The sequence below is a fragment of the Asterias amurensis genome, chromosome 8 (genome assembly GCF_032118995.1).
Source record: "Asterias amurensis chromosome 8, ASM3211899v1".
Classification (NCBI taxonomy): domain Eukaryota; kingdom Metazoa; phylum Echinodermata; class Asteroidea; order Forcipulatida; family Asteriidae; genus Asterias; species Asterias amurensis.
This window is the reverse complement of record NC_092655.1, coordinates 1,885,176-1,900,938: the sequence shown is the minus strand read 5'-3', so window position 1 is coordinate 1,900,938 and position 15,763 is coordinate 1,885,176. Positions and strand designations below refer to the sequence as shown.

At 38.6% G+C, this 15,763-nt stretch overlaps 2 protein-coding genes across 2 annotated transcripts; one reads left to right on the top strand and one right to left on the bottom strand.

The window, feature by feature from the left end:
* Positions 1 to 363: 363 nt before the first annotated feature.
* Positions 364 to 5,082, bottom strand: LOC139941135 (dihydropteridine reductase-like). The gene is made up of 6 exons (XM_071937584.1): positions 4,983 to 5,082; positions 3,879 to 4,068; positions 3,223 to 3,366; positions 2,297 to 2,405; positions 2,093 to 2,176; positions 364 to 1,743 (listed from the first exon to the last, which is right to left on the bottom strand). The coding sequence occupies exons 1-6, from the start codon at positions 5,073 to 5,075 to the stop codon at positions 1,641 to 1,643; spliced, it is 723 nt and encodes a 240-aa protein (XP_071793685.1). The 5' UTR covers positions 5,076 to 5,082; the 3' UTR covers positions 364 to 1,640.
* Positions 5,083 to 5,316: 234 nt separating this feature from the next.
* Positions 5,317 to 15,758, top strand: LOC139941244 (E3 ubiquitin-protein ligase KCMF1-like). The gene is made up of 8 exons (XM_071937722.1): positions 5,317 to 5,519; positions 6,571 to 6,738; positions 8,111 to 8,250; positions 9,199 to 9,300; positions 9,893 to 10,058; positions 10,427 to 10,569; positions 11,179 to 11,360; positions 11,781 to 15,758. Exons 1-8 carry the CDS (start codon positions 5,504 to 5,506, stop codon positions 12,016 to 12,018), a joined length of 1,155 nt encoding a protein of 384 aa, XP_071793823.1. The 5' UTR covers positions 5,317 to 5,503; the 3' UTR covers positions 12,019 to 15,758.
* The last annotated feature ends 5 nt before the right edge of the window (positions 15,759 to 15,763 follow it).

Genomic DNA, 15,763 nt, shown 5'->3' with positions numbered 1-15,763 from the left:
CGTGGATAGGGCGCTTGTACGATGCTTGCATGCGCCTGCAAATGGTTAATAGGATTTTGATGCAATCAAGGGTGTTTTTCTTTCATCTTTTTCTTCCAACTCCGATGACCAATTGAGCTCAAATGTTCACGGGGTTGTTATTTTATGCATATGTTGAGATACACCAAGTGAGAAGACTGATCTTTGACAATTACCAATAGTGTACCTTCCGGGTAACCAATCCTTGAAGCTCAAACATGTTTCTGGTTAGGGTCGTCTAAGCATTTATTCCACTGTTGTGGTGTAATGAGTTGTGGGTTGGTTGTCTCAAGAAACACACTAATAGTAGGAGGGTTAACACACAATAACACACTTGACCAAGAGTTGATATTTCAATGCTGGTGGGTTTATTGCTCGACTGTAATGATAAACATTGGCTTAAGGGTTTGAGTACTTTACAGTTATTGTCTGCAGTTTAAAACATTTTGGAAAATAAACTCATAACTTTAACATAGGGAATCTTTAAAAGGAAATTCTATAAATTAGAATAAAAATACTTTGGCAGGTCATACCTTTAATAATAAACATCTGAATATTCAGATTATTTTAGAGATATAAGAGGCAGCAGACTAACTGGTTAATCAAATGCTCTTAAAATTATCTTCATGCTTATAATGGCATGCAGAATGGGCCATGTTCGGACAGGGACCGGACATTGCCTAGTACCTGACACACAAGTACCAAGCTAGATGACAAATAGTTGCTGTGCAAACATGGCCTTGGAAACCTGCTCAATACATCTGCTGCCACCTAGTGTCCCAAATCCTCCAGGTTGTAATTATTAACCCCAACAGGCAAGCAAGTTTCACTTAATTTATTTGATAGGCCCATTACTGTTTGATTAGTTTAGAGGGCATCACTTGATATGTCTTTGTTACTAGAAGACCCTGCGAACATGACGTGCTATACACCCAGCAACCAGTGAACTATACCCATAGCAACATTATCTTCTTGATACCTAGACGTCTAGGCACAATGTATGTATAGGGTGTTAATGCATAAGGTCCCTGATGGTAGCACGATCAAAATCAGCTGCTTTCATAATTGGAAATAAGTACTGTGTTTTTAAAACAAAATGATTCCTTCATTAAAAAAAACAATTCACTAATTCAAGCTAGACGGTAAAATATATTCTAAAAATGAATACTTAAATTGTATTTTTTTAAGTTCTCTACATACATTACTTGACACAATATTTCAACATATTCTTTCTAATCATGACGTACAAATACTTCAAAACATGTTCTCTCGATTTCCAAGACTTGGCCGAGAAGCCTGGCAATTTGTTCTTAGAGTTTTCTAAACAGGGACAGTCTTTGGTTGTTTTCAAAAAGAAGGAAGTCCTCAAATCAGGAAAAAATGATTGCATAATTTGTTGTCCGAGGCACTATGCCGGGAACTATTAAGTATGTACTAAGTACAGAAATGATTACATACTGTCAACTCTAAATGTTTGTACTGCCTCATTATTCACCCATTCACAAATACTACAGCCAACTGAGTACCATTTGCACCAACACAGTCATCACATCCAGTAATAAAGCACCTTGTGCTACTTTAAACTACTCAGAACCAGATTGAACCAGATTGAGCCGGTTATATCAGGCAGTAACCAGATCTGTCTTGCCTTCTTTGGTAATAAGCTGCACTAGGCTGCCACTGGCTGGCCTTGCCTGTGCCCCAGTCACCCAGTCAAACAGCAACCTGTGTTCAAGACAGAAAGCAAAAAATAAGATTGGCCTGAAATACAAACTCCTGCTGATCAAAGGTTCCTTGAGATAAAATTGTTTCTAATGGCATCTTTCACAGTGGGAGACTCATGGTCCTTCATATTACTGCTGCAATGTAGATGGCTCGTATGTATATAAGTCAATGAACATGCAAGTTCTAGGTTGTGGTATCTGGCATGGGCACAGTGTAAAGAAAACAGATATCTGGTCAAAGCGCCTCCTATAAGGGTTTTAAGATAAAAACTCAAATCATCTATGTCTGTAATTGAGTCGATTTATACACAAATTTGTGTTGATGGGTTTAAACACTTATTTGTACTTACGATGCGACAAACTCCAGGGAAGTCCATGAGGAGAAATCGGCATCTTGCATAAACTTGCGATTCATGGGAGTGTCGAGAGTCACTCTAAACGCAAATAATGCCAAAAACAGATTATTAACAATTATTTATGTTGTTTCCCTTAGAGGTAGGGTCATAGATCAGTTCTGATTTTTTTAAATGAGATAAATTATTCTAATTTCTTACGGGCAAATTGCTAAAGCTGTAGCATTGGCTGGTAGTCCGCTCCCGTCCATCCCTAGACCACGCACTAGCTGGTGCACAGCTGCTTTAGCAAGACCATATCCAAGCATGCCTGGAAATTCACAAACAAATGAATGAGCAAATGATGGTTGAAATTGTTTAACAATTGTTTTTCCCAAAAATTAACATTTATTATTGAAATATTATTTAAAGGCAGTGGACACTATTGGTAATTGTCAAAGACTAGCCTTCACAGTTGGTGTATCTCAAAATATGCATAAAATAACATAATAATGAAAGAAAGAAAACACCCTTGTCACACGACTACAGCTGTGTACGTTTAGATGGTTGATTTTGAGCCCTCAAGTTCTAAATCTGAGGTCTCAAAATCAAATTTGTGGAAAAATACTTCTTTCTCGAAAACTGCGTCACTTCAGAGGGAGCTGTTTCTCACAATGTTTTATACCACCAATCTCTCCCCATTACTCGTTACCAAGTAAGGTTTTATGCTAATAATTATTTTGAGTAATTACCAATAGTGTCCACTGCCTTTAAACTAGGACTTACACAAACCAACCATGTTCCTCATGGTACTAATAACATAGATATTGCTTCCTAAGCACCAGGAGCAATGAGTTAAATTGCATGTGAGAGATCAAACAGAACTATTGCAGGGTTGTAGGGATGGGGTCATTCCTCGGAAGAAAAGCTCATTAGAAACTTAGCCTGTGTACAGGGTTTGACCTTACCTACTTGCCAATTGTCAGTGAAAGCCATGATAGGTCATCATAATACTATTTGGGTGAGATACCTTTGCCTTTTCAAAAACAAAGCATCAGGACTGCATAATAGTGTTATATTAGGTAATTTAGAATGGCCTGTTTAGTTATACACTATGATGCGGGGATGACTTTTAATCTTGATCTCACCTGGTGTACCTCCATCCAAAGCTGCCTTTGCCCCCGTCAACTGGAGGAGACCTCCTTCCTTCAGGTACTTAGCGGCAATCCCAGCGGACAGAACCGATGTCCATACACTCTGCTTGCACATCAGGTCACTGTTCTTCACCAGAGCTAAGGTGATGAACAAAATAAAAGAGAAAGAACTAGGGCTTGAATTTCAAGACAATCTTTTAGTCTGCTCTGTTTATTAATTGCTTTTCCTTCTCCCTACCTTGTTTGTGTACTTTTTTTCACCAGTTAGTTAGTTAGTAGTTAAACCACACTCCCATTCGTCTCCTTCACTTTTCATTCCTTTTTATCTGTGTGCTTTCTGCTTCATTCTCTTTTCATTTCTGTTTCCACTTGACCTCTGTCACACTAGTACATGTATGTACCTGTTCCTGTGTATTTTGTTGTCATTTATCCTTCGAGAAAGACTCTGCTATGGTCAAAACACTGCCACAAACTGTTCTTTTTCAAATATGTGTTAGGATCCACAATTGTTGACTTTAAGACACAAGTTAGTTGAGTCATACAAGATAATTTCCAATTGTGACAAACTTTAGAGAATGCAAAATTCCAAGAAGAATGGATTGAGCCCCAAAGTCCACTCCCTCCTAGTGTCTCTAACAGTCTCCAACTACCTTTTGCAGCAGCATTACCGCCCGCCCATCCTCCTGCGACACACAGTATGGCATCCAGTTTCTCCCCTGCTAGTGTCTCCTCTACTTTAGTCAAGATGGATGATTCTTGGTCGGTCCAAGACAAGGCCGGATCCACAATAAGGTTTACCTGAGCTTCTTCATTTGGGAATAGGTCCACAGAACATACCCACTGCATGAAAAATGATATTTATTACAAGTTCAATCTCCTGTTATCAAATTACTTCAATTTGTTACAAATGCCAAACCAAAATCAGTAAATTATGCATTATGCTCTCCATAAACAGTCGCCATCCTACATATCTGACTTACTGCAGCTGCAACCACAACGCAGACAGCTTAGATCCACATCTTCCCATCAATTGATCGTGCCCAGAACCCATGCTGTGTCATTTGCAGATCGCTCACTCTCCTGTTTTGGACCAAAAGAATGGAGCACTCTGCCCAACCACATCAAGGATGCTAACACTATTCACATTTTTAAGAAACTCCTCAAATGTTTCCTATTCCAACAAGTGTATCACAATTAATTTCATCCAACTATCTTGAGCGCCATTGAACAACCTTGCCCTTGGATGATTTTGGCGCTATATAAATTCCCTCCGATTGGATTGATTGATATCCGCTGAGATGTTTTTTCTTACAGGCATGATATTTGGTCCTTTGAAATTAGGGTAATTTCATTGAGCACATGTCCAGATTAGAGAGAAACATTTATTGAAATTTTACAAATAAAATAAAGTTTAATAACTTAAATAATTTAAATAATGAGTTGCTCGAGTCTTTGAGACTTTGAGTTTGAGGACACAAAAGATTCAAGTCCATTTCATTACAAGCCTAAGTCTTTTCTTAGGTGTTGATTAGATTGCCCAAATTTATCTGTGTTTGTGCAGGTACCTGGTAATATTGAAATCAGTAAGAGTGTGTTTACTGTTAAAAGGGAAGGGCGCCCCCATGAGTTAGAAAGCCATTAATTAGTAAACGTTAAACGTTTGGTAGGTTGACTACAATTTTTGTACACGCCAATAAAATTTAAGATTTTTTATTTGAAACATATACACTCATATACGTCTTAGCAATCCATACCCAGCCTTTCGACTTGAAAAAGTTGACAACTGTGCTACCCAATGCTCCTTTTCCTCCATACACAAGCGCACGGTTTACACTTGAAGCCGCCATCTTTTTGCAAGTCTCGTTTCTTATTATCTCACGAGAAAATGATTTCCCCAAGCTACCAAATATATTGCACTGCCCGTTTTTTAAAAATTATTCAATTTCTTTTTCGTGAGTAATCATTGTTGAACAGCTAAATATGTGTAGTGTTTGTTGTTAACAGTTTTTTAAAAGTTAAATATGAATAAAGATAGTGGTTCAGAGAAAAGGAAACCACGTTCATGGCGAGAAAATGACGTCACTCGATTTCTTCTGATCCAGCTCGTTGCCTGAAAATCTGTGTGTCGGGATGGAATTCTTTGCCGGAAGATAACTATAAATTATGACTTATTAGAATCGGATACAACCTCAAGAAGGCTCATATGATAAGAGTGAATCTGGTGTAGATCGAGGAACTGTTGGTGGTCGCTGGAGGCCCACTTTGGATATATACGATGTCCCGACATGAAGGTGGGAGAGGCGTTCCATTGAGTTACATTCAATACAGTTTGATTTAACATGTTAAAAAATATGACAAAATTTCAATATGTTTCTTGGCTGCCATGTTAACATGTGACTTGCAAAAGATGGATCAGTGTTGAATTTTACGATGAACTTGGCAGCCAAGTGTTGAAGCTTGTTAAAAGTACCAAACATTGTTACCTGCAAGTTGTCCGAAATGATACTTGATAGGCCTTCTTAAAATTTGTGAAAAATAATCTGCACTGACCGAAGTAAGCTGGTTCCTGTGTGTGTGATGGGCAGGGCTCAGGAAATTCTGTCCACTCAAAGATTTTGTCCCCCATACAACGAATTATGCAGACATTTCATCTGGTACTTGTTAGTGCATGTAGTGCCTTCTTGAATGAACTTTTCCTTTGATAATGACAATTTATCGTGGGGTTACACACCAGGAACTTTGGACAATACGGCAGCTTATTTTTGAGTGGGTCAAATTAAAGAATTAAATTTAAATGCAACGACAATTGAGCACACATCCAAAATCACAGCATGTATTGCCGCGCCTTATCACCTACCTTTGATATGGCTTTTAAAGAAAGGTTGATAATTTTGTGTGAAAAAAAGAAAAAAATGCCACAGGAATAGCATTTGCAATTTGCATGTGGCTTAACAAGTGGATTGTTTCTCCTCTGGTGCCAGGATGTGGATGAATACTAGGTAATTTAATACCAATAATGATGGTATTGCCGGCTACTTGTTGTACGTGTTCACATCAAAGACGAAAGAGGATGCTGTGTGATGTGCAGGGAACTTTTTTAAAAAAGCGGGATCCGGCAAAAGAACAATTTTTTTAAATGTATCGTTGATATTTGAAACATGGGCATTATAAACAAGTAGTTCGCCCAGTTTTTAGTAGCCCACAGTTTGCACTAGCACGACATGTTGCTGTTTTTACTAGACATTGTACATCAGGTTGGTCTTAACTCTTAAGGGTGAGGCTTGACATTCATTTCGATTGATTATCACTTATAATGTTTCATATTTTCATTTTCCCCCACAGCTGTTAGTTGCGACTCCTGTCTAAAGGGTAACTTCAGAGGGCGCCGCTACAAGTGTCTTATCTGCTACGATTATGATTTGTGTGCAGTCTGCTTTGAGAACGGTGCGACAACAACACGTCATACAGCAGAGCATCCCATGCAGTGCATACTTACTCGGTCAGATTTTGGTAAGACCCAGTCAACCCTTGAACCCTGTCCCTTGTTCTGTTCGGTACTGCACACAAACTCCACTATCAGGATATCAATGGTGCAGGCGCTTGGTGGCTAGTAGTGGATTAGTAGTGGGCCCCCGAATAAAGGTAGACGTATGCATGTCATTTAATCTAGTCTTGAATGTGTCTAAAGTAGGGGATTGGCGAACATTTATTGGGAGTAGGTTCCATTCGGCCATGGTTCTTGGTAAGAATGAGAATTTAAAAGAGTCTTTCTTTGTTGCGTGGTGAAGAAATGAGGTTGCGGAGGATTTCTTTGTTTGAATTCCTGCTATGTTACGACAATCACAACCCTTGATCCTTCCAACGGTCGTAGACTGGAGGGTTCTGACAAACCATGGTTAAATTGAAAAGACTTGTTAGAAACATTGTCTATGTTTCAAATTGGTTTGCCATTATAACACGTGTGGTCTTTCATACTTTATTTGCACAGGAAGCCCAAATTAAATACCCCATGCTGCCTCATTGAGCCTCTTTTAGAGAGATTAAAATGGCAGGTGCCCAATGGCCTCTCATTGGTTTTCGACCGTACCCTATCGTTGGCCATATCGCATGTTTCTCTGATTGTTCACATCTTTATATTGAAGCCGTCTCTAATGCTAGCATTTTTTGTAGTGTCATCAAGTTTTTTCCCAGGTACTGAGCACTTTACTTCACGACCTGTGTACTCTTATAACCTGTCCCAAATGAAACGCAACATGAGTGGTCATCTTTCTACCTTTTTATTTTCTCTTCTGTTAAAGATCTTCTTCCCTTTTTAAGCCACCACCTTGAGGGGCCGGTTTTTACTGACTTTTGACTGGGAACCTCCTCCCCAAAAAAGAATAAACAAAAAATATAAATAGTAAAAGAAAAGTGCGCGCCCACATTTTAGAGTGTTCAAACGTTACAGTTCTGTCGCTGCTCATAGTGTCTGCAAACTCTTGGGCCAAATAAAGGGACCGATTTTCTTTTAAATGTTTGGGTGATGTGGTACTAGTCTGACTCAAGTTTGCCAGCCCACATTTTTATACATGGTCCTTTGTAGCTCGAAGGTCTAATTGGTTCTTGTTGGACCTTGACAGGGCAAAAGACATGTAGGTGCAGCACGAGCTGATCAGTTCTAGGTTGATGCACTACAATATTTTTGCTGCATTCTGCTGAATGCTTGTTTAATGCACAATAAGGAATTGCCCAAGTATTGTTTGGGACAACCAGGGATAAACTTTAAAAAATGTACTGTTCTGAAGTTGATTTTAAGACAGTACCCCCTCCCCCTCCTAGCAAAAACAAAAACCTGACAACAAACAAATTACATTAATATTTTAAACCTTGTTTTCCTCTTCAGATTTGTATTATGGAGGTGAAGCTGTCACATTAGAGCAGCCGCAGTCATTTACTTGCCCATTCTGTGGCAAAATGGGCTACACAGAGTCCACGCTACAAGAACACGTCACATCGGAGCATTCCGAATCCTTACTGGAAGTGGTAAGTCTATTATACAGCATTGTCCCTAAAGGACACTGGACACTTTTGGTAATTGTCAAATACCAGTCTTCTCACTTGGTGTATCTCAACATATGCATAAAATAACAAACCTGTGACACATGGAGCTCGATTAGTTGTCGGAGTTGCGAGATAATAATAAAAGAAAAACAACCTTGTCACACAAAGTTGTGTGATTCCAGATGCTTGATTTCGAGACCTCAAATTCTAAACTTGAGGTCTCTAAATCAAATTCGTGGAAATTTTTTTTCTCAAAAACCATGTCACTTCAGAGGGAGCCGTTTCTCATAGTGTTTTATACTATCAACCTCTCCCCATTACTCGTTACCATGTGAGGTATCATGCTGATAATTATTTTGAGTAATTACCAATAGTGTCCACTGCCTTTAACAGTGGTCTGCCGGCCAAATGCCTTTCAAAAATGTTTCCAAGCGGTCTGGCTGGCCAGTTCAGTATTTAAAAGTATGCCTATGTGAACTCGGTGAAAAAGCTACATTGTACCTTTCATCCTTAGAGGACTTATTATCTCATTCTTTCGCATTGTTCTGAAAGCGCACTCTATCATTAAATTTGTATTGCCTTTAATGTAAAATCAGTGAGACAACAAAGACTACCAATCTATAAATGATTGGAAAAAATGTGATTGCTTGTTTGTCTGTCATTGTGTACATTGTGATTGCAATATGGTCTGTAAATCGCAGCACTTTCTAGTGAATTTTTGGACAACTATCCAAACGGGGTAACTTATGATTGGCAGGTTTGCTGTTTAACTGGCACAGGTTTACGTACAACTTTTCATTATTATTTGTTGTTTACCCGATTCAATTATTAAACACTTGTTTTGTGTGAAATGTACTTTTCTCTTGTTTGTGATGCAAAACAGCTGAACCATGCAAAGTGTTGAATTCTACTGCTTGTTTGTTTCTCTAGGTATGTCCAGTTTGTGCAGCCTCGACAGGAGGGGATCCCAATCATGTCACTGATGACTTTGCAGCTCATCTGACACTCGAACACAGATCACCAAGAGATCTAATATCCTTTTTATTTTAACTTAGATTTGTTAGCACTCAGTGTATTACTTTATGCCTACTGGAAGTTACCAGGTGTATCATCCAAATAGAAGTATTAATAATTTGTAATTACTTTAATTATTATAATTATTTAGTTTTGTGTGGTTAAAATTTTGAATTTTGTTCTTGTTGAAAAGCGCCTGGGAGCATTTTGAATGGATTTGGCGCTATATAAATGTTTTATTATTATTATTATTATTATTATTATTATTTTTTTTTATTAAGATTGTTATTGATTTTAAGAAATGTACATCACCTCGGTGTAGGGTTAAAATGTATGTTACTAATGGCTTTTGACAATGCTTGGCTTAGGCTCTGGCTTTGGCTTCTGTTTGATGTTTGAAACACTGTGTAAAGTGTACACTGCTCCAAAATGTGTGATGGAGCCCAAACCAGAGCCGGAGCTCAAGCTGAGGTTTGAAAAAGACACAAAGAATTTGCGTTCTTTCATGAATAACTGAAAAATTTCCTCTTTTTTATGGCATTTTGCAACGGATAACCCTGTTAATTCTCAAAGGTCTAGCATTTGTTTTCCTTAACCGTAAGGAGTCCACGATGAAACAGGTAATGTTAGGCACCTACGTAGAATGTTCCACCCTGGCCGGGGTATTGGCCAGAGGACGAGGAGACCCAACATGCACTTCAGCGGGAGCAGCGGGTTATCGTCAGGTCAGAGTTCAAGCTCACCGAGCAGTAGGGAAACCATGGATCCTATTGCTGGTAAGTAGATTTCTTGCCAAGAAATGATGACATTCTTAATCTGTCTGTTTTTTGTTGTAAATATTGTAGTGTTTTTGTTTTATACTGTTTGAATCACAGTTTTAATTTCCAAAGTGTGGGATAACAAAGTTCCTATCTTAAATTAAGATATTGCTCCTAATCATTATTAATTATTTTTCTTATCTAACTGTAATTTTTAACAGTTGTTTCCTATTTTATACATCTATATTTAAATATTTGGTTAATTTTGTTTTGATTTCTGTTGTTGGCGGTTCATCCGCTATTGGTTTGGACAATACGTGTAAATAAACTGTGCCAATTCACACCTTGATTGATGTAAACATGTTCTGGCTTGTCCTCTTTTGCAGAACTGCTGTCACAGCTGTCAGGAACACGGCGAGCAGCAGGTCACGACTCCACAGCATCTCAGCTACAGCAGCTCCAAATTATGCAGCTGCAGTTAGAGAGACAGCAGCAGCAGCAAAGCCAGCAAGGCACTGCAAGGCAGCAGGTAGGCACAGCAATTAGAATAATTAACATACACTTATTTAGCACCGGTATTCATGGTATCTGCAAGTGTTTTACGCTCATGGCGAATGAACATTTTTATTACGGGTCTCTGGCCCATATATTTCATTCTCTAAACTGCATTACTCACTGCTGGACTTGTCCAGTCATAAGTTTACAGGCTCGTCAAACTACTGACATTGGGTCTGTGGTCTAGTGTAAAATTTGCACCAACATCTACAAAAACTCTTTTTTTTTTCAAGAATTACCCCTGCATGGAACAATCTTCCACTGCCTGTTGTCACTGCCCGCTCTCCCAGTTCAAATCCACTCTTAATCTACCCTAGTTGCTTCATCGGTCTTACGCGTGCGTAATCTTGGCGTGATATCCCATCATGGGACTTTGCCGAGTAGTAAAGTAGAAGTAGAAGCCAAGCTCCATGTTAAGAAAATAGTTGTGGCTCGGGTTACAAATGTCTCATTTTTGAGTGATGTATTTGTTTTTTGTTTAAGGTTGAGCCATGCCTCAATGTTGAGCAATTATCCACCTGTAATAGGAGGGCTAGAGTTAGAATCGTTGATTTTTGAGTGATTTTTTTGTTTATTGTTTTAGGTTGAAAGGTTAGCGGTACCTAGACGGCAAACCAATGCAGCGACAGCGGCGTCTGCAGCAGCTGCTGCTGCATCTAGTAATAGTAATCCAGGCCACGGTGCATCATCGTCTTCATTAGGGGTAGCTGAAAGTAGCATGTCATCCTCATCGTTACAAAAAGACTCACAGTTTCTCTTATCAAGGTAAGAATTCGTCCAACGAAATTTTTCAGAAATGTTTTTTAGAATAATGGTATCCCTTTAGAGACCATAACTTAGTTTTGTCCATGATTAGTTTTAGTTTTAGTCCACGTAGGAAGAATAATTTGTAATTGGAATGAACAATCTGAGTAACATTTCTTATAGTAACGTTTCTCAAGTTCTAAATTTGGGGGACAAAAACTAATATCTTTTTCCATAACCACATTACTGATTCTCAAAATAATTTGTTCTATCGAAAGCTACTGTACTTCTTACTAAGTAGTTTTTGTTGCCATTATTTTTAGGAGTGGCTATTAACTGTATACCTTCCCTTATTAATGAATGCTTTTTTACATCATTTCAAAAGAAAATTTTAAGTTTTTGACTGACGTTGTAAGTCTGTATTGTATTTTCTCTCTGTAGAATACAAGAGCCAGTTCTAACCGAGACTGAACAACAATCGCTAGAGGTGGATAACGCAGACCGAAGCTTCTTTCTTCAGGACCTGATACTCTCCACCCTTAACGACGATTACTACACTGAGGAGCCCGACGAAACGGTTATAGAGGGCGCTATAGGGGGCACAATTGAATTTGAACCAGCCGAAACGTTACTGCAGCTAGAATCTTTGCATATAAAAGACAAGGAGAGGCCTGTATAGCAGACAACCAGGGGGTACCACACCTTATTAAAAGAAGTTACATAAAACATAACACAACACACAAAATGTCTTATAGCTTAGCTGTGTATAACAACAAATCTATCTGTGTAAATTATATATGAAAAATATGCTTATTTAGATCCAGAATTAACCAATTGAGAGATAACAAACGTGTTTTTCATCTGCTGGTGTCGTGCAGATCTTGTATTACATGAATCGTATTGCACAGGTTGCCTTCTTCAAATGACATGTTAATGTTGACAATATTTAAGATTTAACAGTGTAGCTTTTTATGCACTGTGTGCAATCCATTTTCCTTCTCCCCCCATTTTCCCCCTCTTCTTTGTCAACGACCGACCAACAAAGACAGAGATGTGCTGCCCTTGTTCAATCCTATGTCAACCTTTTTATTGTTACAGGATTATGACCACGGCATATTGAGCAAAGCAGTTTGGTTTTTAAAATAGCAAGGATTTGTTGGCGGTGGAGTCATTTTTTTTCGGTAGAACTTTTTAAAGTATATCATTCTTGCATCCATGATTATTGATTTGCCCTGTACTGTTGGTCTTGCTGTTGAAGACGAGGGTCATATAATTATTGGTTTCGTCATCGTAATGCTGAATCGAAGGGAAATTATAATGAAAGATACAATAAAATGCACGTAAGAAAGTTTCAGCTGAATTCTATGTCTAATGTCTACTTGCTGAGAAAATAGCAAAAAACTGTCACAGTATTTTCACAAAAACGTTGAATTAATATGTGTTTTTAGCGTGGTGACAGTTAGTACCAACCGCATCTCTGGCCGCAGCGTTCGCAAGCGGACACCAACCTTCAGAAATCAGAAAAAACTGCTCGTCACAGATTCAACCATTATTGGATGAAGAATTATTCAAACCATATAACCTTGGAAGGGATTTCATGTAGTTTTGTTTATACTTGTAGTCTTGAAGTCAAGACGGTAATTGTTAAGCGCAGTGTAGTTTCAGCGTGGTGTAGCTACGGTACACTTGTCCTCGATCTCAGTAGGTGTGTGTGAGTCAGTGGCAAGAGCTGCCACGCGCTACCTACGACCGTTGCATGTGTATAATCGCACTGTGACTGTTGCATGAACGGCAGACAAATAGGCAGCGCTTAACGACTTTTCATCAAGTCTATATCAGTTGTTGCAGTGCTTCTCACCAAGTAAAGTGTTTATGGTTGTTATTTTTGGAGTATTTACCTCTCTATGACCCAACCTTTAAAGCTGTGTTAGCATTGGACTTAAAATGGTTAACTTACCGCCGCAAATTGCTAACTTACCAATATTAAGTCTAAGTGCGAACAGTCGGTAACTTACTGGGCTGGTAAGTTATTGCCACGGCGCTGTTAACTTAACAGGCCGATTTGAGCCACGTTTAACTTAGCAATGTTAACTTAACAGAGACAAGAATCCAATGCGAACGCACCACTCCCGTAACTTAACAATACTATCTTAAAGGTCTGATTATGTTCGAACCACTGCGTTCAATACGCACTGCTCTGAAAATTTCAGGTTGAAAGCATAGCTGCGTTTCCACTGCGTATGCAGCATGCGGCGCCCTAGCCTGAGCTGGAACCCAAGCCGAGGTTTGAGCTAAGCCCCTGTTAAGTTACCGGACACAAGTTAATCCAAGTGCAAACAGCTGCTAACTAACTTACCGGGCCGGTTGGTTAACTTACCGAGCCAGTAAATTACCAGACCCCAAAATCCAATGCGCACACAGACGGGAGTGGGTTCATATTCAACCATAGTCATGTTTTGATATGTTCCACAGGAGTCTTGTGTTGAGGGCAATCTCTCCAAGAATATTAACACATGGTCGAAGATTCAAATCCAACTGGGGTTGGCTGTTGATTTTGTGCCACAGGCGTCTGTGAGCCAAAATATGTTATATGCCGTTTACGAACACATTGTTTTGCGAGTTCAAATCATCCCCCCCCCCCCTTCACAGATATATTTATCAGGAAATGTTTGCCTTATTGTCCTCACAACGAACTGATGGATATAAGTTTTTATAATAATTTCTGTTATGTTTGTAAATATCTCAGATTATTATTATTTTGAAGAACAAAAAAGAAGAGTAAATCCCAAAGGTGTAGTATCGTTGTCACCATTACAAATGATATTCCAGCAACAATTTTCAACTTGATTTAATAAATAAAAAAAATTGGTGTGGGTGCGATTGTGGTAATAGAGTGCAAGGTAATAGAGTGCAAGTTTTGAAAACCGTTTAACATATAGATTAATCAGTGAACCAACCAGTACTGGAAACTGTTTGAAACACAGCCTTACTTCTTAAAGCCGGTAACCAGAAAATTTTCATACCAAATTGCTACACAATGGAAAGTCCGGTTGTATAACAACGGCTGTTTAAGTAAAATCAAAAGTTGCTCCGAGCTTGAAAATTGCATCTGCTTTATTAAGTTTGTCCCCTTATTGTGTAAAAACACGCCATCAGACATAAAGCGTTAAAGAGTTGTGTGAAGTTGACCTTAATCTAATACAATTTAATGATTCGGCTACAAAAATTAAGAAATGTATTAAAAAAAGAAGACCCAACCATTCCCAGAATTTGTTCAATTTTTCTGTAAACAACACTAGAATTTTTTTAAATCTATCAGGAGTTAGTATCAAGAGATAATCTTGGTCATTAATCATAGGATTTTGAGGATAAAGCAAACTGTTGAAAGTTCAAGCCGTAATTATTGCATGTGGTTGAGAGTTTCAAGCTATAGTTTGGATCCAAAATTGAGGCAAAACCAAGGATTCAGAGAACTTTACGAAGAGTTATGTGCATCGTCGGCCATGTGGTGCACACATTTCTAGGGCACCGTTTGGTTTGAGTAAATTTGTGTACACACCAAAACCAAAATTAGTAGAGTGTCCATCACACCTCAACAAGGCTAACTGGGCTTCGTTTTAAAAAAACCAGCAAATGTTTGATCGACTGATAGACGAAGAAATTCAGTGTGGACTCGGTTACTAGAGATAGAACTTGGAGAGGCTTGGTGTGTAGTTTCTGCTTTGAGGCAATTCAAGCGTGCTGCCATTTTAGTTGTATGGCAAGTTACAGCTTTCCATTTAGTTGATCTGGTTGATCTTGTTCAGAAATGCCGGTCAGAAGTCATACAACCGTTAGCTGCCATGTAGCAAGGGATGACACCCAAATTTTAATACAATCTGGGAAGCGGTAGCCAAGACATCACCTGAAGGGGATGCAACTTTGTTTATTTATTTTTTGTGCTGTTTGAATGGGTCCGAGATCTCTCTACGAAAAGTTGTAATGAAGATTTTCAAATAATCATCACTGAAGTTTTTTTCCCCACGCCAGTCAGGGTGACATCTTTTGCTTTATTTTATTCTTTGAAGTGATTGTTCTTTAGGCACGACCCTGTGTAGTTATGTTTGTGAATACAATTAAAAAAAAATAAAGACATTTGTTGTCACAGCTATTCGACACGTGCAGTTGGTGTCAAGTCCGACGACACTCCATAATATTAATTATTGGTACCGCCCAACTACATGTTGGTTTCAGTGTTTATTATGAAGATTGTATTAAGTATTGTTTTTATATTATCTTTTTATGATTGATATCCCCCCTCATCCCTTCCCCCCCTTCCCGTTATTTGCTCAGTTGTTCATGTTCATAGCACACCCACCTTGGAACTGGCTGTACCATAAATATTAACTGAGATGTTTATTGTATGCTGTAATTAAACTCAAGGG

Bases quoted from the DNA above. Each gene is read 5' to 3' on its own strand.
- LOC139941135 (XM_071937584.1), bottom strand. From the start codon at position 5,075: ATGGCGGCTTCAAGTGTAAACCGTGCGCTTGTGTATGGAGGAAAAGGA. The intron at 2,406-3,222 runs GTGAGATCAAGA...GTGAATTTCCAG, and splicing joins TTTGGATGGAGGTACACCAG to GCATGCTTGGATATGGTCTT. The intron at 2,177-2,296 runs GTAAGAAATTAG...ATTTGCGTTTAG, and splicing joins ACAGCTTTAGCAATTTGCCC to AGTGACTCTCGACACTCCCA.
- LOC139941244 (XM_071937722.1), top strand. The intron at 9,301-9,892 runs ATATCCTTTTTA...TAAGGAGTCCAC, and splicing joins ACAGATCACCAAGAGATCTA to GATGAAACAGGTAATGTTAG. The intron at 10,059-10,426 runs GTAAGTAGATTT...CCTCTTTTGCAG, and splicing joins AACCATGGATCCTATTGCTG to AACTGCTGTCACAGCTGTCA.